This window comes from Cinclus cinclus, chromosome 8 (genome assembly GCF_963662255.1).
Source record: "Cinclus cinclus chromosome 8, bCinCin1.1, whole genome shotgun sequence".
Classification (NCBI taxonomy): Eukaryota; Metazoa; Chordata; class Aves; order Passeriformes; family Cinclidae; genus Cinclus; species Cinclus cinclus.
In genome coordinates, this window is record NC_085053.1 from 12,723,243 (window position 1) to 12,746,475 (window position 23,233).

At 35.5% G+C, this 23,233-nt stretch overlaps 1 protein-coding gene across 1 annotated transcript in view; it reads left to right on the forward strand.

Annotated features, from left to right (window-relative positions):
* The first annotated feature begins 733 nt into the window (after positions 1 to 733).
* Positions 734 to 23,233, forward strand: part of DPYD (dihydropyrimidine dehydrogenase) — a 318,409-nt gene continuing 295,909 nt past the window's right edge. Inside the window, exon 1 of the mRNA XM_062497926.1 lies at positions 734 to 868. Coding sequence (XP_062353910.1) covers positions 734 to 868 — 135 coding nt within the window. The remainder of the gene's footprint in view (positions 869 to 23,233) is intronic.

Below are 23,233 nucleotides of genomic sequence, written 5' to 3' on the forward strand. Positions count from 1 at the left end.
CTGTTTTTGTTCTCCATCACAGACCTGAGTCTGGATCTGTCTCTTGGATCTTTCACACTCATCCCTTGAAATAAGCGAGATCATTTTTGCTATAGAAATCTATTACTTGCCTGGTTTGAAAGAGAGTTTTGTTTCCAAAAATTGGATTTAATTTGTTGAATTATACTAGGATAGTGAAAGACGTTGCCAACTTCATTCTGCCTGTGTTGTCAGACCCACACTATGACTTAAAAGTATGGCTACATTCCTGAGATTTGTGCCCTTGCAAATAAAAGCATTCTAAGATAAAAGAGTTAACTCATCAGCTCACTAGGCTTAGAAGGAGATTATTTTGATTGGGAAATTGGAAATATATTTATACTGAAATGATGAAACATTCTGAAAGAACCCAGATCTCTTAAAATATTTTCGCTTGTTTTGCTCTATAAGTGTTACTTGAAGTGATACAATGGAGCAGAATTATGTATTTCTATATGCTATACATTAAAAATATCTGGGAATGGAAACGATTATTAAAGCTGCTAAATATAATGCTGTTTTCTAGTAATCCTAGAAACGTCTTTAAATATTCATCATCTAAGTGGCGTGGACAATACAAATCTAAGCAAATTAGTATGGAGTTGGGCTATAACATTGAATAATTGCATTTGGTTTTACATAACACTGTAAATAAGTATGTTAAGTGTGATCTAAGAGGCTTTGAACCTTTATATGAATTTTAATCTATATTTTAATGTCTTTTGTTCTTTTTCTACAGAACATTCTGGCTTTGAATCCCCGAAAACAAACACATGCAACTCTTCACTCAACTGTGGCAAAGAAACAAGTCAAGAAGCAATGGAAAAGGAATTCTGACAAAAACTGTTCAGTAAGTGCACATTTATCATCGCATCTGGAACATGTTTATCATCGCATCTGGAACAACCATTGAGGCTGAATCACAGCTGTGAGAGAAATAAATTAGAGTTTCTTGTGTTTTTCAGTAGCCACATTTGGCTTCTAGTTTGTTCGTGTAAATATGAAGTTATTTTGTGATGAGCTGTTTACTTTTCAGAACCTATTGCATTCCATACTTTCTTCATTTTTTGGTGATTTTAATAAGTGTTTGATACAACTTTTGTGCCTTTTGTTATGGAGTCTGATCCCTCTCAAGTACCACATACTGAGCCATGCTGAACTCCTTGATTTCCCTGGGTAGCCTCTTCTGCCACTTCCTCCTATTCTTCGTTTTCCAAGAGTTGCACTGGGCAGAGCAGCACTTCACTATCCTTTCTGAGACACTTAAAGCTAATTTTATTTTGCTACAGAAATAGGGGAGCATGTCATAGGTACCTATTTTATATAAATACATAAATCTTAGATTAAAAACATGACTCTGGATTTTAAATTTTGTGCGTTGTATTTTTCAGGAAATAGTTGATTTTGGAATAAATATTTTTCTTGCTGTAGATAGTCTATACTCTTTTGTATTTCTGCCATTAGATCTAATTTTCTCTCTAGGTATTTGAATTCCTAGTCTTAGTGTGATAGTTGACTAATCCCATCAGACTTTTTTGTCTGTTTGATCTCTCATTTGATTAAAAGGTTTGTTGTGTTTTTACTGTCTTCCTACAGGTTGTCTTACATAATCCTCTAAATTCAGAATCTTTTAGGTAGAGTACTAGTTTCCTTATGGGTCTAATGATATTAGTGTCTCTTCATAGTGTTGTCAAAACATCTTCTCCCACTAGAAAGGGTAATTCAGGTAGGAAGTTGATTTTGTTTTAATCAAAAATATGTCATCCAAAACCCAACAAACCACAAACCAAACCAAAAATGCCACCAAGTTCTTCAGTTTCTTAAAATCACAAAATCCAGCATGAACAACAAATACTTGCTGGGAGGACCAACCCAAGATATCCTTAGCATTTCAGCAATGCTCTTAGTACAGTTTCCTCTTTTATAGTATTGATTATAGGAATATCTTTCTTGCTATATCTGATATTCCTATTTTCTTGTATTTATTGGCTTAGATAATGTTATGTGAACGAGAAGTTTATGTACATGAAAATGTTCTGTTTGAACTTGGATGGTTACTCTGGGATGTCTGATGCAGATATTGCCCACAACTGTCTGTTTCTGTGGCAGAGAATGTTGGGCTGCTTAGCAAGTGGCTCCTGAGCAGCTGCAGGTGACCCAAAATCATACCAGGCTGTAAACTCCTCTGTTTTCAGAAACTGTGTGTTAGGAAGCTCAGGTATACATGCAGCAGGGCAGCTGGGTATCTGTGTAGTAACCTAATTAGCTGTTCCACTCTAAGTTATCCTGGTTAGCTACACTGTAGCATTCACAGAAATATTTTACTAATGGGTGTGTTAATACACATTTCCTAAAGCACCTAGGCTTTTAAATCACCCTTTGTTATCCCTGAGCTGTTCTCCATGTCAGCCTTGCTTGGTTTTTGTATTCAGTTTGCTCATAAAGTGTTTGATATTTGCTGTTGTTTTTGAAAGTGCATAGTTTTCTAGAAATTATGTCTCTTCCTGTGTTCGTGCTGTTAGCTTTATGTGTGTACCTCGTAGTGTCTCAAATACTCTTGGATTCTCAAAGTCTGAGCTTCTTGGGCTGTGTAAACACCACTGATTTGGGTTCACTGCCAGGTTGTGTGCCTTGTCTGGATTTTGAGTTGAAAGAATTTCTGAACTTTGTCAAATATTGCAGGATGATGTTTTGGCATAGGCTTGCAATCTAATACCTTGGTGTTATAGTTCTGCAGTACTGCTTGGATGTCTGTGCAGTTGTTAGCACCCTGCCCTGACTGGAATCTGCTCATTTGGTACAGTTTACAGGATTAAAAGTTTGAAAGAAACAAATGTGTGCATGGGCAGGTATAACTACTTCCATCACAGATAGTTTTAATACTGCATTATTATGTATTATTTGGTAGAAACATCACATAATTTGGCTTGCAAACTATTATAAGAAATGTAAAGTGCTAGCAGGAACTGTAAAGGGATAGTCCTTATTTTCAGATGGGTGATGATCCTAGATTTTAAAATTGACAAACTTTTCTTCACTCACCAGCAGAAACGCTGGTCTCCCATTACATAAAAGACATCAGTAAAAAATAAGAGACCTTTTACATTGTCCAGATCATTGTTGTTGAGTAGTTTTAATAAAAAACCCAAAACAAAATAGTTGCATCCTTTCCTTGCCTCCTTAAATTAAGAAAGCTAATGTAGAAAAGGATTCATTGAACACAGTTTTTTGTTTTGGTTTAAAGAGCCACTGGTGATAATGTTTAGGCCTGCTAATGAATAGATAAAGCTCCATTTGAAGTCCATATCAACTTTATTTGTTTCCATTTCCTTAAAATCAGAATTTGGCTTTCAGCTTTGTATTCTTTTAAAGCTGTTCTGATGCTGCCTTTGCAGAATTACTGTTGAAAGGAAGGTGGGAGTATGAAAATACAAAACTAATTAAATTAACAGCCATCAAAACTCTGAACAAAAGCTGCATCTGCTGAGGCATGCACACAGTGACTTTGTAATGTCTAATATACTTCCAGATGGCAGACTTACATATTTCTTCATAATAATCACACAAGTGAAATTTTAACTCCTAGCCTGCTCTGAGACACTTTGGGTTACCCATTTAATGAGTTCTGAAGTGGAAACAGAATGCCAATATCTTTCCTCAGCATTGGAAAAGTATTCTCCTAAAGGAGGGTTCAATTATGCTTTCAGTGAGTGCTATTGTTTATTTACTATGTTAGCAACCAATTGTTGCTGTAAAAGTTATTTATAGCTGTAGGTGCAAGTTTAGTCAGCCTTCCTTCAGAAATTTTTACTTAGAGCTTTGTATCAGAGTAGGAAAACTCTTTATTGCTGTGTCACCCTCACTAACCATTAGACCTAAGCATTAACACTCCTGTTTCTTATGAGTCATGCTGAAAAGGGGTGTAAACAGATGCCTCTAGTTATCTGGGGGAACAAAGATTTCTGTTGTCCAGAAAAAATTAAAAGTAGAAGAATTTTGAAATGGCTGTTCTAAGAGTAAGTGTTAAAGAAGGGTGCAAAATTTAGGTCACATTATATAATCAATTTACAGATAAAACAAAAGCAAACTGTGAAACTGCAAGGATTTGCTTTGATTTCAGGTCTTTCCTAAGTAGTTCAGGATTGTGTAGACTTCAGATTAATATTTTTATTTGGGGTTTCCAACTATTCATAATTCAATTTCTGTGTGTGTTTTGTGCTTACCTACATTTAGATCACCAACGAGGGGGGCACACATTGTGTGCATTTGCACTGCACCCAGCACACTGCTTTATGAATTGGGTTTCTAAACATTATGGGATGAGTTTTGTTTTACCTTGTGCATGTGCAAATTTGTAATTTAAATGAAATTCACCTCCACAACTTTTATAAATTGATTTGTGACTGGTGAATTCAGTGGGATTCAGTCCAGCCTTCTTTTTGATAATGAAATCTTGTAGTTACCTGCTAATGACAGAAGGTGAGAAGTTGCTATAGATCCACCTATGTATTCAGACTTGCTTCTGTTTCTGCATTTAGAAATAATTGTAACATTTGCTCCAGATGGAAATACTGGAAGTATTTCAACACAACAAGAAGGTGAAAAAGAAAAGGGATTTAAATTGGTTTGTAGCTAATTGCCATAGCCTGTAACAGTATTGATTTTCTGGCAGTAGTAGCATTATTCTTTGTCCTTACATGTGCTAAGCCTGATCAGCATTGTACAAAAAGAGCCTCTCTTCCGTGGACAAAATAATTTTGATGCTTACCTGTTCTTTTTTTTTGTTTTTTTTTTTTTTTTCCTTTTTGGCAAGGGCTCACTTTGGGAAAATACTATAACTGTACTATAATTCTTTCCAGCTATTAGAGAAAATCAAATTCTTCACCTTGTCTTTTTCTGTGCAACATTAAGTTACCAGATTGCTTTGTGCTAATGATGGCGTGTGAGATGTGCAATTCATTGCAAGATATAACAGATCATGTTGCTCTTTATGTTCAGAGGACAAGGGTACTCCCTTAAAACACTAGTACTAAGAGCTTGCTAAAACTTCAAACTGCTTTTCACTTAGATAGTATTTCTGTGGCTGTCATTGCTACATATAAACATCTGTATAAAGAAATTATTTTTAAAAATGTATGTAAATAGTTCTTGATGTACAATGTCCAAGATTGCATCAAAATATCTGTAAACATGATGATCTTACTCAGCTATAATCAATGTGTTACTCTGTACAATACTCAAGTATACAATATATATATTATATATGTATGTTTTATATATATATATTTTTATATATATATATATATATATACACATATATATACACAATACAATACTCAAGTATTTCCTTCCAGTGAGGTGGAAAAAGTTCACATGATTTTTGTGCCTAATCATGTATCATGCTTGCAGAATAATCAAGTTAGCATTTCACAAATAACTGGTGGATTGAAGCAGAAATAGTGCAAATTGCAAACAAGTAGATAGGAAATCCAGTACACCGAAGGCCTGAAATCAGGAACCTTAATGAATAAATGCTTTTTCAGTGAATAATTTGTCAATTTCTAGGCATGTATTGATGAAAGATTCTATATTTATAAATAAAAAATACTTCCAAATATTGTAAAATAGAGAACACTCATTAAAGGAAATCAACTCAATTATATTTATAATCTAAACGTATAGTTTACCTTTGCAAATATTTATTTTTGTCTTCATTGCATATGAATATGCAAGTTTAGCTCTTTTCTGAATGGGTATACAATGGCAGATGTCTCTCTAATTGCTGCTCTATTCAAACATTAATTGGTAGAACATATGTAGAATTCTACTAGTCTGAATAGGTATAGGATAGCAGCAGTCTTTTTAATCACATCACTATTCAACCACTAATTGGTGTGATGATTAAGGGACATTAGAGGGAGCACTTTGACATCTGATTCTTTGAACTGATGTCTGCTTGAGCTGCGCTGTATTCATCATGGCCAGACTGATTTCTTAAATAAAACGCTCTGATTCCCAAATGTGGAAAATATTGCGTTAGGATCTATTGAGGTGATTAGGGAATTTGAGAATGATTCTTTTATTTAACTAGTGATTGACTGTACATGCACAAACTATTCATATGAATAATACATGTGTTGCTGAGTATCAGAAAGAGCTGAAAAGTAACATCAAGAGATTTTCTCTTTTCTCATAGTGTCAATAATTAAATATTAATATGCATTTTAAAATGTACCAGTTTAATCATTTAGCAGTCAAATTCCTACTCATGCATTTTTTAGATTAACTAATTACTCTGCATTTTCTCTTATCGATAACATATGCTGGCATTTATAACCCTTTCACTGGAATGAAGTAGTTTACGTGTTTATGTATATCACCTATACCTGCTCTAAGAAATGCATATGATAAATTTCCTCGAATTTTATGTTTTATATTAGTTTCAATATCTTAAGGTGTTTTCATTGGAATATCTCGATAGCTCCTAACTTGCCTGGATGCAACAAATTATGTGGTTTTATGCACATTTTCTCTGTATTAAATTGCAAATACTGGGTGATGGCAAGTTGTGCCAGATTACTTGTGCTTTCTTAGTACTGCACAAAAGGTTCCTTCTCATCCCGTGGCTCTTCTGGAGTGCTTTATGAAACCACCTCTGGCCTTTGAACTGCTGCTGTTCAGAGTTCTTCAGGTTTGGTGTTCCTCAGGTTTGGTGTTCCTCTTATTTCATGTTGGATGATTCCTCTTCTGTAGAGCAGCATTCAGCATTTAGTTCCAGGTCTATTTCTGACTTTTAATTGTTTCTAAACTGAAGTGTTTCAGAGTTGAAAATTGTATAGCATAATGCATAATTATATGACAAAATGAAGAATGCTGGTCTGCTTAAAGAGCTGAATTCTAGGTAAGTCCAACTCATTCCCCTTGAGCAAATCAGAACAGAGATAGAATCAGAAACCATTCTCACTGTCAGCTTTCAACTTCTGCTTAGTATTGTATTCTTTCAAATGCAGATTTCTGCATACTTTCCTGTGGTAACTGGATGGAGATAAAGGTGCCTTCTTAAGCTGTTGTTTTTTGGAAAGCAGAAAAAATATCAAGTCTAGCTTCTCTTTCTTCAGACCTTCTACTCCCACATTTTTTTTTCTTCTGTAAGCTATTGCCTATGCTAAAACCAAGACTGCTCTTTGCTCAACTAGTAAAGGCCCCTCTCTATTCTGTTAAGAAATGGTCATGAGCTTTAGGTTGAGATATTGTGATTGTACATTGTTTCTTGGAGAATCCTGTGCCATTGTTAGCCTGTTAGTAATTACTCACACCAGATTTATTTACAGTATGTAAGTCCTGGATGACACCTACTCAGTAGAAGTAAAAGGAGCTGTGAGACCAATTTTAGTGTGAAGGAAGCAGGATAGCTTGCTGAATGCTGTATTTTAAGCAGGGCTTGTAGCACTATCCAGTATTACATTGCACTGTAGTGTTCATTAAAAGACCCTGGTTGTAGTTTGTCAGCAACTTTGCCATAAATTTGGACAAAATTTTTGAGTACTAGTCTGTTACTTCTTCTGTGCATATCAAAAATGCAGTCATGTATGCATATAAAAAAGATTTGCTTGATTTAAGTATGAATGAACTGAGCTGGCAGAAAAAGCAGCGTCTTTTAAAAAAAACCACGATAGTGTTATATTTTACAAAAAACCTGACATCCTCATGCGTTGAAGCAGGGAAGCGTAACAGACTGCAGATTGCAGAAGTATGTTAATGCAACAGAACTGTCCAGAAGCTTTAAAACCTTCTCTTGGTCACTTTGTGGCCTTTTGATCCTGATGTACAATTCTCAGGTTCAGAGTAGGTAACTGCCTCATCATTTACAGTACTCAGTACTCTTAGTTACAGTACTGTCCTGGTTTCAGGAACTCCTACATTTTTGGTGGTGAATCTCAGTAATTATTTGAGATGTTCATAATGATTTCTTTGGTTTTTTTTATACACTGATTCATTGTTTGAATATAGTGTTGAAAATAGAGCTTCCCACTGAGAATCAGTAATAATGTTTTCGGGATTCTTCAGTATGCAGAGGTGCTAGGGACTTGTTGAGGCATATTTCCTCATGAGTCTTTCTGGCTGTGTCCCTGTTCCACCTGTCTTCAGAAAGTCACATTTATGTGCTTTCTGCAGTTATTTCTTCTATCCCCAGTCTCTCCTGGTTCATTATCAATCGTCTGGAGCAATCATTCAGCAAAACTTTCTTTTTTCCTCTACTACTGAGAACAGGACTACTGTTCTACTAATGGGCTCTACTCCTCTACTAACAGAACTACTGTACTGTACTAATGTACTTTGGCTTAATTGCTAACTGAACTGGGAGATGTTTTCTTCTGTAAAGCTAAGGATCCTGCCACATATATTCCATTTAAAAATTGTCAAGTTGTAATTCATGTCTGTTTTTTTCCTTAAAAACTAAGTTGAAGTATTGTTGTTCATGTAGCATGTGAGTGGATTGTTATTCACATTGATGAATCAAGTAAATAAATTAAGAAGCATCCAAATGACTTCCATAAAGGTGCTTTAAAGGATATGCTCTATTCAGAAAAGAATGGTAAAGTTTTTTGTTAATAATGCAACAGATGGGAAAAATAGCAAGTGTAAAACTAAACCTTTATGATGAAAATCACTTAAGGAGAGGATAATAAACTAATTTCTTGTGTGCTAAGAATATACTATAGCATTTCCACACAGGAGGTTTAATTTGGCAATGGCTGTAAATCAGTCTAATCATAGAATCATAAAAATAAAGGTTTGGGAGGGGTAGTTAAGAGAATTTCTGGATTGAAATCCAGCTAGCCATTTTTTTGACAGGTATTTGAATAACACATTTCTAATGGCACCTGATTTAGGAGAGTTCTCATTCTTGTTAGTGTTTAGTCAATGCAACCAAGTTTTTCCTAAAATATACTGTGTATTTGTTGAAGATCAAATTATCATCTTCTCCTACTACTTGAAGAACAATTGATGATTGGTTGTTGACTTTTTGTATAAATTCTGTTATAAAATCTTTAATATGTCTTTAATATCTCTATATGTCTGTCTGTGGATGCCCCGTCCTTGGAAGTATTCAAGGCCAAGTTGGGGGTTTTTGGGACTAGATTATCTTTAAGGTCCCTTCCAACCCAAACCATTTATGACTCTTTTCTATTAGAAGATTCCTGTTAGATATGCTTCCTGTTCTCTATTTTCCTTCGGAACTTCTTTACTAGTCATGTTTTCTGAAACTGGTAATTTTTTTTTTTTTTTTGCTTTCTTTAGATTTTAATTTCCTACATCTTTCTCTAATCATGATGGTGAAAAACTATACAATCTTCCATCTGGGACCTACTTAGCACCAATTAGAATGAAATAATTTCTTTGCCTCACAATGGAATTATCAGCCACGTGCTGTTACTTCTGCAAAAGTGTTGGGTTATCCTGTATTTATGGCACAAATTCTGACATGTTAGTTTGTTTGATTTTGAAATTCTCTTCTTGCCTTTTGAAATGTTTAATTATCTCTTCCTTGCCTGTTTCCCTTACTCCACTAAACATTATGACAGTAGAAACCATTAGCACATTATATTTTTGCCAATTTACCAAGTCACTGAGGTCTTGGGTGAATCACGAATCATCTTGATTTGGGTTATTTTTTGGTGATAGACAACAACCTAGGGGTTATTTTTCAGTTAGTTTTTCAGCATAGTCACAGAATATTTTTTTGATCTAGTCCTTGTTTTTAGTTGGCTTATGAAAAGGTGCTGTGGAATAATTAGGGGGAAAAATGTATTTTAGATTTGGCACATCTATCCTGCCAGTTATTCTTGTGTTCATTCATCCTCTGAAAGACAAAAAATAAAATTGATTTAACATGAGTTATACATGCTGAGGTTGACGCTTTTTATATCACAATATAAGTTTTAATATATGTACTCCATTTTCTCTGCCTGGGGGTATGATTTCTATTTTCACTATTTTTTTTTTTTGTTTTGTTTTGTTTTGTTTTTTCTTTCCCCTCCCTCTGAATGCCCCACTGCAAAGGAGAGCATTATGTCTTTATCTTCTGACCTTTTGGAACCACAAGCCTTCTAGAGGGTGCAATTAATAGTGGTTCATGCATTCCTTCAGTTAGTTCCCCAATGACTCAGTGATACATGAGCTGCAACAGTCTGATTAAAAAAAAAAAAAATTACCAAACCTCTTTCTTTTTTCCATGCTAAAGCCTGCAATCCCATGGTCTTGCTAAAAATACATTTTTTAGTTGTAGTTATGGCTATACCATGCAATCTTCATAAAGAGAGCAGAGAGGGCTGTTGATTCTGCATCACTTATTTGCTCTGCTCTGCATAATCTGTACTTGTCTTCATTTTCTTCTCGCTTCTCATGTGTATAGAAGAGTTTTCTTACTGTTGTTCCACAATTTCTTCCTCTTCCTTTTTAACTTAAATTTGCATAACTTTCTGGTTTTATTCCCACAGTACTTACGCAGTTCATTTATACTTAGAAATTGATCTACTCTAAGTACGTGTCATAGTTTCCCTGCTTTTATGATGTTGATTTCCAGGCCATTGCGGGGAGGCATCGTATGATCATAAAAGTGTGCTAATAAGAACACTCTTTTGGGTGAGTTTTTGTTTGATTTGTTTGTTTTTTTTTTTTTTTTGTTTGCTTGCTTTGCTTAGGAATAGTTTCCCTTTGTGAATTTCTGTAGAGTTTGCCCTTTCTCCTGCTTTCCTTTACTGATCAGTATAATTCTCAGGAGACATAACAAAAATTATATTTTCTGAAGTTCACTATCCTCATTCTTTTACCCTGACCACTTTCTGTACTTGGAATTGATTGCAGTCTATTGCAGAAGTAAGTCACTGATTGTAAGACACTTTGACTTTTAAAATGCAACCTGTAAACCACAGATCCTAATAATAGTAGCGTGCAAATATTTATTCTTTGATGTGATAACTGATAAACTTTGTTAGTAACAGTCACTGAATCAGAAACACTAATATAGAGTTTTAAAAACCTTATCAATTCTTACCAATTCTGGTTTGAATTTGAATGGACTTAATCCCTACATTTAGCAAATGGATGAAACAATAGAATGAACAGAGTATAATTTTAATCTTTTTTTAAAAGTTAGTTCAATATTAATTGTATAGAAGAATTGCCAAAATTTGTTTTTAGACAAAGACAGAAGTTAAGAAAACTGTTTAGATCTCTGAACTAAGCTAAACAGTTCAAAACCACTAATTTTGAGAAAATTATTATTAACTGAAATATAAAACAGTTATTTGGAATCTGAATCCAAATTTGTAAAGAATAATTTCACACTGAACTGCAAAACAATTTCAGAAAGAATATTAAGACTATTAGGACTACCCATAAGGAGTTGAAAAAAATGGGATTGATTGGCAAAGCAGGAAATACAAGAGAAAAAATGAGAACTTTCAAAAGTCAAGTTGAGTCACTCTGGGTAAAAGAAATTAAAACAAATAGTAAAAGGTTATTCAGCTATATAAAACAAATAGTAGAAGATTCTTAAGCTATTTAAATGAAAAGAAATAAAAGAACAAGCAAAGACAGTGTGAAGATAGGATTAAACATCTTGGGTATTATCTGAAGTCTTTGTAAATTGTTGTCCTAGTTTCAGTAAAATGGGAATAAAGCAAGAGGTGGCTAAATGGGCAGAAAAGTGCAGCAGGTAAATTGCCTCAGACAGGCCAGAAGGAAAACTTGGAGTGTTTTATGTTTGAAGTCAAAGGGACAGAACAACATCCATAAAAGTATCACAGAAAAATTGACATGGGAAATTACGAGCTTTGTAGTAGAGCAAGTCCTTGATGAAAGAATAGCCAATGCAGTTTGTGTGTGTTAAAAGATGGGCACATGATTGATGGGCAACTCTTGCTCTGTTGGTCTCTTATTGGCAGCGTGCAAAACTTTGAAAACAAATTTTGAACCAGAGATTTATTAAATGCATTAAGGAAAATGGAAGATAGAATAAGGCATGTTGGGCTTTATTCTTAGGGATAAATTGTGACACACTGACAGGGGTTTTGGGTTTTTATTTTTGCCAATCAATAATGAAGTGTCATCTACTTAGATTAGAATAGTAGCGTGGATAAGGAACTGGCTAGAGAGGAAATAAGAGGGAGAAGTGTTTAAAAAAGATCTGCTGGGCTTTTAGCAGAGCTTGTTGAAGGATCAGTCTTCAGATTCATAGCGTTTAATATTTTCATTAATGAGCTTGACATAAATATTAGGAGCATGTTACAAGAAAGTTGACAGGCACTGTCAATACAGAAGCAACTAGAACATCATAAAGTACCATGTGACACTGAAGTTAAGAAAAAAAAAGAATAAATTTAATAGTGCAATTAAGAGGCTGTACAGCCAAGGGCTGAGGATGAGAATGACTAGGAGCCTAATGTCTGGAATTAAGCAAGAAGAGGATTTAGAAATACCAGCTGGTAGAAGGTGATGGTTCCATCAGCTGGGTAAGAAAATCTGAATGTGAACTGATTGTGAAAGCAAGATGTTAACTGTGATTGTCCAAGTTGTCACTTTAGCCTCCTGTATGCTTTAATGGTTTGGATTGTGGGAGTCTGACTGAGTATACTCAGGTATTTGGCTCTTTATGCTGATTACTGCATGTTAAAAGGAAAAATTAATAGCATGGAGAGTAAATTGCTTTTAAATCACGTCAGATATGTAGTGACGGGTGTCATTGAAATGTTCATCTGGAAAAATGGATCTGCCTTCAAGTAAGGATCTGGTTAGTGGCCAGAAAACAAGGCTGCACACTAAGCCCAAATGTTGAAGGGCTGGTGATTAGGTGAGTTCTCTCTGTTGTGTTTTCTAAGTCATGAAACACTTCCATGTAAAATAGCATCTGACTGTGTAATTAAAACTGGGTTTGCTTCATGTAGGAGCCAAATAAAGTTTTGAAACTCTCTTTTTTAGGCATTTTAAATTTAAGTGCCTGACTGTAATGCCTATGTTTGTTTTATGATCTGTATGATCTATGGGTTCTTCTGTGTTCTCTAGCCAACTCTTTGTACCTTGCTTTTACAGACATTGCTTTGGGAATGAGGTTAATTGTGTACCTGAATGCAAGTTTCTCTCGTTTATTAGTGTGGATCATTTGCAGCCTGTCTTTACCAAGTAACAAGTTATAGCTGATAGATGTAAATTAAGGCTGTTAAATATCTTTTTAAGGTATGTGCTCTCTGATCTGCTTTCTTCTCACTTGCTACTGGTGCAAGTTCTGTGCGGGTATCAAATTGCTTTGAGGCTGATTTAGTTATATATAACATTTCCAAGCAAGAGTGCTGATTTTTGATGCCCTTCAGAAATACAGTGTTAATGTTAACATTCCCATCATTTTGTGGGGCTTCATCATAGGTTTGTCCTCAGCTTAATTATGTAGTTATCATTTATTTTAGCATTTCTGGTTTTTAACTCCTCTTCCAAGACTCCAAATATCCTTAAAGTTTTAGACCCTTGAATAAGTATGATTTCATCCACTTTCTTTCTCAGAGGTAGTTGGTTGTTGAAAGGAGTCTTTCACTGCTGCGGAATAAAGAAAAAAAGGACTGTTGGTGAAACTAGTATCTTTGTAGCTCAGTCTAGCTCATGCTGAATCATCAGTACTTTGAGAAGTGTGGACTTAATGAGCATTTGGTTCTAACTTTTGAAGATGGAGCCCATAAGCTTGTATTTTAAAGAGAAGTGTTGGGGGGAGAATGCACTTTGCTTTCACTTCTGTCACCTCTGAAGTAACTAGAAGTAATAAGTATTGACAATCTTTTAATATTGAATCAATAATTTTTGGGGACAAACTTCACTGTCTTTATAATTCCACTGCATTTTTGACCATGCTTGGACTATTTTTCCTACCCTATACAATCTGCAGGCTTTTTTTTTTTTTAGTGTAAAGCTTTCAGAAGAAGCCAATGAATCTCAGCCAGTAATGCATCCACAGTAACTCTTTAAGAGTTGGTTGAATTTAACACATTATAATTGTATGAGAAATCTTATTTATATTCTGTGTCTCAAAGTAGTAACAGTAGTAGTATTGGTGAACAGCAGTAACATAAAAGTTGCACGTGTTTTACAGAGTGCATTAGAGACAAGAGGGCAGCGTGCATCGGAGTAGGTGGCCATTTCTTGTGCTGTTGCTGATGCTTTCTCTGGAGTTTTTCTTTCTCATTTACGTTTTCCTCTGCATTTATTTGTCAGTGAATGGCCGAACAATGTGAGAAGGATCTTGCATATATTTGTAGCAATAAGTCTGAAAAGCTCTGTTGCCACCAGGGCTCTAGAAAGGCTGTGGAGAGGTACAGGGTGTTGCTAGGCAACACCGCATGGCCACAGATAGTATTTTTCTTTTAATTTATTTATTCTTCAGTTTGAGTGTGTCCTGCTTGGAGCCATTTGGGTAATAGTTAAGCAAGCACATAGAAATCAGAGAGCTGCAGGAGTGGAATAAAGGAATGCAATATAAAAATGTAAGAAAGAAAAAGCCATGGCACATAATTAAACGACCAAGAGACATGAAATAATTAGGAAGGACTAGGGGAGAAAAAGTAAACAAGCATGAGGAAATGAGAGCAGGAGAGAAAAAAAAAAACAAGTTACAAAAAAAAAAAGAATAAAAAAGATAGGGCACTACTGAAGAAAAATTAAAAATTGAAAGCTTAAACAGTGTATACACAAGGGAAACAGGGAAGCTGCTGCATAGGAATAAGAATTAAAAATCAGAGATAAAAATGACTTCAAGAGGAAAAGGGAGAAATTTTGTAATGATGTTAAAAGAATGATGATTTTTGTTTCTTTTTGATTTGCATCATCCTGTTCATTCCTATTACTCTGTTTGCACATATGCAGTAGTAGCAGTGACACTCAGGAGCTGGGGACTGATTAATAAGTCCAATATGTTTCCCAGAGAGGAAAAATAATTTAAAGTAAGAGTTTCAGTGTTATTTAGAAATTATTCAATCTGTCTATTTGGAAATAGCATTTTCAGAACTAGGTTATTACATTTTATTGAAAAAATGTGGATGATTATACTAAGGGTGCTAGGTCAAGCACTGGTTGCACAGAGCGAGTGGGTTGTTCATACTCCAAGTTAAACGTGATAAGCAGGGACAGCAGTCTGTCCTGTGCAGTGTTCAGTGAGCTAAAAGGCCTTCCCTTGCAATAGTTGGAGCCATTTATAGGCTTGAACAGCATAGCCGTGTGAGGAAAATTCTGTGCCAGAGCCAACCTAGCTGAGAGACCCATTTAATTAGCTCAGGAGCTGTGCTACCTGGCCCAAATGTCTTGAGCACTGTTTGTGGGACCTGAATTAGACTCCTCCAAAGAGTGCTAAGCTAAATTTAAATCTAGGAATCTTACATTGCTGTTCTCTTCTGGTGTATCTTGGCTTCATATGGGCCTGATAGCTTGGGAATTGCTGGGAAGATGCTTGGCTGGTGCTTTGGGCTATGTTCCTATTGCTCACCTCAGCTTGAACACAGCAATTTCCCAGACTGACAACAAGGGGAATACAGCAGCCTGAGCTGTCTGAAGGCTGGCCAGAAAGTTTGGGAGAAGACAACTATTCAGATTGAGACATGAAAGCTTCCAAAGAAGTAAAAATCTTACAAAGACGTCAGTAAATGGGATACAGAACTAGAAGAGTGCATAGTGCCATAGTGAAGTATTGAGTCATTAGTGCTCCTCTCTCTAACACAGTAAATGGAACTGAGACCTGAGGCAATATGTTTATCCTGGATGTTGTTCTCAAGCTACATGTGAATAAACAAGCAGCATTACAGCAGCATTCTCTTATTGCTCTTTTGAATGCCTTGCTGAAAGATATAGCTACACGTAAGCCCTGTTCATTTCTGCATATAGGGGAGTTCTTGTTCACGTAATTTCTTACAGAAAATAAATCAATGCCACTTATTTTCTTTTATTTCTTTTGGAAGATTCTAAAGCTTGTTAAACATGCATGGTATCTTCAAACAAGATTGCAGTTATTTGAGCAGTTTTCCCTAATTTTTGATTATGCCTGTGTGTCTGTAAATAGATGGCACAACAGATGGTGATAACTTCATAGGATCTGCAACCATTGTAATAGCCTCATACCTCTGATTTTCTGATTTTTTTTTTTTTTTTTTGAGAGGGAAAAAACATTTTTTGGTGTTTGTACTGTCCTACTTTGTTGTTTGTTTCCCACACCCTCCCTACCAAGACTTGACTTTCCACCTTCTTAGCAATGAGTGTAAGTTTTTGTTTTGACTAATTTGGCTTGATGCATAGTGTATTAAAATAGGTAGTGGTGTAGACTCTTAAACAGCTTTGTGAGTCTGTCTGCGTTCTTGTTCATGCTTTCCTTTTTTTTATTTTGCACTTCCATTTGTTTTTTCTGACTCCGTGTATATTACAGAGTGTGAGGTCACTGTCTTACTGTATTTTTTGCAATAAGGTTTGAGATACCAGACATTGCTGAGCACAGTAAGGGATACATGTAATTATAGTAGTCTTTGCACAATTTTTTTCTATATGGTATTTTGAAAACAGAAAGAAAATTTTAGAAAATTCTAAATCAGAGTAATTGATTTAGCTCTTTTTAGATGGCAATTAATATAAAATATGCTTAAATATTTAGCTTTTCTGGACATATCAGCACAAGGAGATGTCTTTTGAATCTCAAAGAAAAGGGAAACAGAAGAGAAATTACAGCCTATTTTTTTTTCCAAAGATTTGTCAACTCACTTATCTGTTTTCTCCAGGTATGTCTCCTGTCACCTATAGTTACTTCTGAGTTAACATATAGTTAAAAACATAAGAGCTGAGGTAACATTTTGTTGGGTGTTTGCATATGGTGTCCATAGTTTATGAATGAATTTCAGAATTTATTGTTGATATTATTACTATTGCAATTATTATTTTATAGCTATTGTATAATTATTTAATTATTGCTATTTTTATTCTTCAGGTTTTCATGAGCTATGATAGTGATGGAAAGTCCAAAACAAAATGCCAGCATGTAACACAACTACACCAAGATCTTGATACAAGGGTTGTGGTTTACTATCAGCAGCCTTTTTTCTAGTACTTCTTTGACTTGGATTCTCAAGTGAATTGAGTAATTCCAGTTATTCCTCTGAGGAAATTTAGTCTCAGTTTCATATTTTGCTTTGTTTCATTGCTACTTAAGTAGCAATGTGATACTGATGCTAATTTTAGGTAACACGGTAAGCCAGAATAGAAGTGTATATACTTTTATCTGGGTAATTCACCTGGTGAGATACCTGGAGATATTAGTAGTTATTTTTGTGGAATTGTTTAAATCACGGTAGTGTTTCGCATGTTGCTGTTTTCTTCTCCTAAGCCAAGCAGACAGAGGATGGGGTTTTCCCCACTCCTTCTGCCAGACAGAAACATTGGGTTGCTTGGAACCCAGAAGTCAGAAATCCTACAGTGTTGATTGTATATGAGTCTAATCCCTTGGTACAGTTCCTCAGCTGTTGGCATTGTATTCAGCATCTTTTCAGGCTCTTTATGGGGGAATGAAATACTATTTAATGTAAGTATTTTAAATGTTGGAGAGAATTAGGAGGACGCAATTTAGTAAGGAGTATGTGGAAGGGGGTGGTGCACCTGTTTCTGTTAGTGGCAGTAGAAGGACACGATCTCAGATGTGATATGTAAGATTAGGAGAGAAGGACCTCGGTATGACCTCGCTGTTGTGGTTTAACTCCAGCTGGCACCTAAGCACCACACATACACTTGGTCACCACCCTCCCCCCCCAGTGGGATGGAGGAGACAATCAGTGGGGTAGAAGTGAGAAGATTTCTGGGTTGAGTCATAGACAGTTCAGGAGGTAAAGCAAAAGCTGCACATGCAAGCAAAGCAAGGAATTCATTCAGTACTTCCCGTGGCAGGCAGGTATTCAGCCTTTTCCATAAAAGCCAGGCTCCACTGCACATAATGGGGACTTGGGGAGACAAACACCACCATACAATCATTGAAGTTGCAAAAGACCTCCAAGATGATCAGCTCCAAGCTTCAACTACATACCACCATGCCCACTAAACCGCATTGCAGAGAGTAACCACTCTGAACCTCCCTCATTCTTCTTCCCCCAGCTTTGTGCTGAGCATATGGTCTGGGGTATCCCTTGGGTCAGCTGTCCTGGCCGTATCCCCTCCAAAACTCCTTGTGCAGTCCCAGCCTCCTTGCTTGGGGTCTTGATGCTGTGTAAGTGCTGCTCAGCAACAGATAAAACATCCCTGTGTTATCAACACTGTTTTCAGCACAAATCTGAAACACAGCCCCAGAACAGCTGCTGTGAAGAAAATTAACTCTACCCCTCCTGAATCCAGTTTTTTTGGCAAGAATCTTATGCAAAACAGTGAGAAATAGCTGAAGCAGATTAGCTTTGGCAGAACTGGTTGGGAAAATTTTTATTTACTTTTTTTAAAATACTGAGGCAACAGCATGATGAAAGAAAATGTTTTGTTATGCTCTGTCTGAAAAATACTGCTGTTGGACAATAAAATGTGCCATGTAAGAGATGAGAGGTGGCATCTTGGACTGAGGAAGCAAGCCTGCTACATATAATTTGATTTTATTCCACCGCATAAGGCGGAGCTATACTTTTTTCAGGATTGGATTTGAGCATTTAATTGTAACTTTAAGGAAACCTTTCATATTTGATAATTCTTTGCCTATGCATGAAAAACAAGAGGTATCCTCTAAGCTGGTACTCTCAAATATGTGGGATTAATTCCTTAAATTCTTGATCATTTAGGTTCTAAAAGAGCAAGGGCTTTTGGGTATGTTTTTTCTTATGCTCTTTGTTGAAGGTCAAGAACATAATCTTCCTTAGAAGTATAGTTCTACCTACATTTTAAAGATTCTTCCTTTTTTCCCAGGTTATGAGCTCTGTAAATGTTAATTCTCAATATGAGTCTGGTCTTTACCTGCATACTCTCATTTTATTTAATCTCAGAGAGTCAAGGGAATATTTGCCTAAGCAGAGTAAAGAATCCCAAGGGAAGAGCAAGCAGGGTTGAGGTATGTGAAAGTAATAGGAAGAGAAGGGAGTATAGCATTTGGGATATTTTTTTTTCTTAGTCATTAATTATGTTTTCACTATCAAGTAGAAATAGTATATTTAGAAATTCTGTGAAGAGCCTGTGTCTCTTTATTTAAATTTCATGCTCTTAAAGAATTAGATTGTAAATTCATGTTGAGAATACCAGGCTTTCCAGGAGAAAAAAGACAGGACTGCAACCTCATTAAAAAAGAAACAGTATTTAGATGAAGCTTTTGATATTCATGATGTGTACTGTTCCCTGCTACAGAACCCTGTCCCATAAAGGGAAGCAGTCTTGCAAGTGTCCTTCAGATGCAGAGGGACAGGTAGTTTGTAGCCAAGTCTTCTCATTCATCTGCTGATTAAGTTTAACATTTCTTTTGCAAAGAGAAAGAAAAATGTGGGAGGCAAAGGTTTTCCTTTTTTTTTGTCTCCCTGAAAGTTTTCTCTGTCTTTTAAAGCTGAGTCACAAGAGAAAGGAGTGTTATAAATTGTCCTGTCTAGTTAGTGGCATCACCTGTGTTCTCTGCTCCATTGTTATTTCCAGCTGTGCCTCTGGTTTCTTGCATATCTTTTGTAGTTATTTATTCTTTTGAGCTCCTTGGTCTACTATTTTTTGTGTTGCATGCTTAGTCCTTTCAGAATGTTTTTTTCTCACCCTCCCTGTATCACTACTATCTGATGTGTTATCTGTTGCCAAAACACGTGGTGTCTGCATCTGCTCTGACAACAGCAGGTTGAATTCAAGCAAGATACCGTACCCTTATGTGAACATGAATGCTGTGATAAATTTGCCACTTGAACTTTGTGCGTGAAACAGCATGAAGAGGAAGTTAGCAGAATGCCATCTCTGAACTGAACATCTTTCACAGCCTCAGTAAAATTGCAAACTAAAGTGTTAACTATGTTTAACAAGTAATTAGCTTCTATATGATTACCTGTCTTTAAGGATTAAATGTGTCATATTTTAAACTAGGAAAAGTTAAAAAAATAAAAAAGTCTGCTTTCACTTCAGCATTTCTAGTTGCTTTAACTGCAGTACTTCTGTAAAAATTATTAACAACACTCCTCACTTGCAATTTCAGAAAACAGCACGTTCATCAGTATTTCCTGGTATGAATCCTGTATTAGCAATATATTCCTGTTTGTGGAGAAAATGTGATACTTGTTCTTGAGTTTTCATGTGTGCTGTTTCTAGGGCCTTAAATTAATATACTGCTAAAAATACTGAGAAAATTAACATGGTTATGCTAATAAGGCATTGACTAAAGCCTCCCACAATTCTATTTCATGATTTTTTTCTATTGATTTTTATTTGATTACTAACACTTAGGCTGGTTTTCTGTTGGAATTCTGCTTTAATGGATGTACTAACACCTATATTTCTCTAAGAGCTTGTCTGGCCAATGTAGCTGTATAACGTAATGAAAAAAATATTGTAACAAATGTTCATGTATTATGAATGGCATGCAGTCAGATGTTCTGTAAATAAACCTGAGGGCTCAATATACTTTCTGCTAATATTAGGAATATGCATGTATTTTAAATCTTTTTTTAAAGGATCTGTTTTTCCTTTGTGAACAACTGGTCAGTTAGCAGTTTAAAGCTGCTCTTTCCCCCTTTTTGGAAAAAGAACCCCTTGAGAATGGGTCACAACAAATAAGAAGAAGGAATTTAGTAAGCAGACATTGCAAAGATGATAATGTGTTACAGATAGGATCAAACAGGCTTTTTGTGTTTAGTTTTTAAGGTTGCTCTTAAGGTAAGGCCCTCTGGCAAATGGTATCAGTTTTGTTTAGTTGCTCAGTATGAAGACAGTTTCAGGAGGCTTCCTGTAAGGAATATAGCTATTGGCTCTTGAATAACTAGAATAAATTCAATATATGTAAGTCATTTTACCCTATAGCAGATGGGAGCTTAAGTCATTGAGAGAAGATCAATGGAATCATTTAGCTTTTTGTGTCATTTCAGTGTAGACAGTCTGTTCTAAATCAAGAGAGGAGTCTGCTAAGAATATTTGGGTTTCATTGAAATAAAGCACAGTTCGCATCAAAAGATGTGCTATTTCAAATTCATAAAAATTGACTATTAGTCTGTTTTTAATATTTTTCTTTGGCATGTAATCCTGTTTAATTAGATTCTACTCTCTCTGTTGTTTCAAGATTCCATAAACTGGAGTCTTATATAGCAGCTGCTAAAGCAGGAGTTACTGTCTAAATGATATTCACAATGAGTATTTGGAAGGTTTACAATTATACCCTTGCTAATAAATTGTGCTATTTTCCCCAACAGTTTTAAGTGCTAATCTTCAGAAGGCATTTTAAAATTAGCTAAAATTCTGTCAAGAGATTTACAAAAATTGTTAGCATGAAGATAATTATGTCACAGTCCTTGGACTCCATCTCTGATTGTGTGCATAAATCAGCAAATGTCAGCTGTGTTTTCCCTTAATAATTATCCTTGCAGCAATATATTACAGTTTAGATTACTGTTATAGTGTTGCTTTAGGTTTATAAAACACAAGTTCATTATTTCTGAAGTTTTCTGCTGATGAAATAATTCACATTTCTGGAATAAGTGATTATTTGTGTTAACATTTCATATATATCAATAAGAAGATCAATATGAAAATCAGCTTTCTACACTTTTTTACACAGTCCCCCCAAAATTGTCCGCTTTTTTTGTAACAACTTCGTTAAAGGAGATCACTTCTACAGTATGGCCAACATTTTCAAAAGAACTAGCTGACATGGTCACCTTTGGAGCATGTGTGGAACTTGAAGTTTTAAGGACTTTTTGGGCCAGAAGTTGAGAGAATCTTCCTGCTGAATCTGTCCTGGATGTAGTTATTGACAGCAGATTTTGTAGGTCCCCATCAATTTTGGTAATCTGTTATTGGAACCTACCTCCTTAAAGAGTTAAATTGTCAGAGTGAGCTAGTAAATCCTTCAGAATTCAGACCAGATTATCTCATTTTAAGGACTGACTCAGAAATCTAGGTAAAAATACACTTAATAAATTAAATTTTTCTGCATAGACAGTAGGAAATTGACGCAACATACTCTAGGAATCTTTTCATGGTTTATAAAGAAGAAAATAGGAAAAATAATATCTTTCAGCATTAGGAGTAATAGTAAATTTGAACTGTATAGATGACAGCTGTTCTGACTTTCAATAGCTTTACATTCCTTATGTTTAGTACAGAGAATGTTTGACATTAAAAATGTGAGATTCACTCAAGTTTTCTAAGAAACTTTTCTGAAACCATGCAGAAGCAATGAATTCTGAGAATTTAGCAATTGTAGTGTTAACCTTAAAAACCTTTTTCACAGAAGAGAGATGATATTTCAAGTAGGGCTTTTAATTTGGCAGTGTATCAACAAGGATAAGAGATCTACTCAACTTCAGTGGTGCAGGCTGCCTTAGAATAGGTCTTACACTGTTGTCAGTACAAAAGATAATTTCTCAACTATCTCAAAATGTGTGTGGAGACATTATCTGTAATTTTGAAAGCTTTCTTTGAAGTATTTCAGGATAGATTTAAAGTAGCAGGATATGGCTTAATGTGATCCCGCTCTTGTTTTGATGCTTGGAAGATTTATGGTTGATTTCAGTGGGGGTGGGGTCATATTTAGCCCTACTGTGTCATAGAATGGGCAAGTTCGAGTTACGGTTTTCTCAAGACTGACTCTTACTCCTGTCGTGGCAGAGCAGAGGCAGCAGTGCTTTTGTGATTTAGGGAGATCCTCAGTGGTGACACCAGGCAATAGACTGCTGTTGGCTTCTGAGCTACTTCTGCAAAGTTCTTCACTTGAGGGGCTGATTGAAGAATTGCTTTCCCAGTAAGTCAACAAAGAGGACTTTTTCATCCAAGACAAAAACATATGCAAGAAAGCTAAGCTGATGAATTTTGAGAGATGGGTTTTAAAAAAGTGTGACTTCACTTTTGCCAGAATATCCTAGGTTTTTATTTAAAACTAGAGGGTTTCTTTATTTCTGTTCTTACTTGAGCTAGATGGTTTCTTCAACCACTGTCAGAATACTTTGGACTTGTCACTTAAAATAACTGAAAAAACGGAATTGTGAGCACACATTCTTTG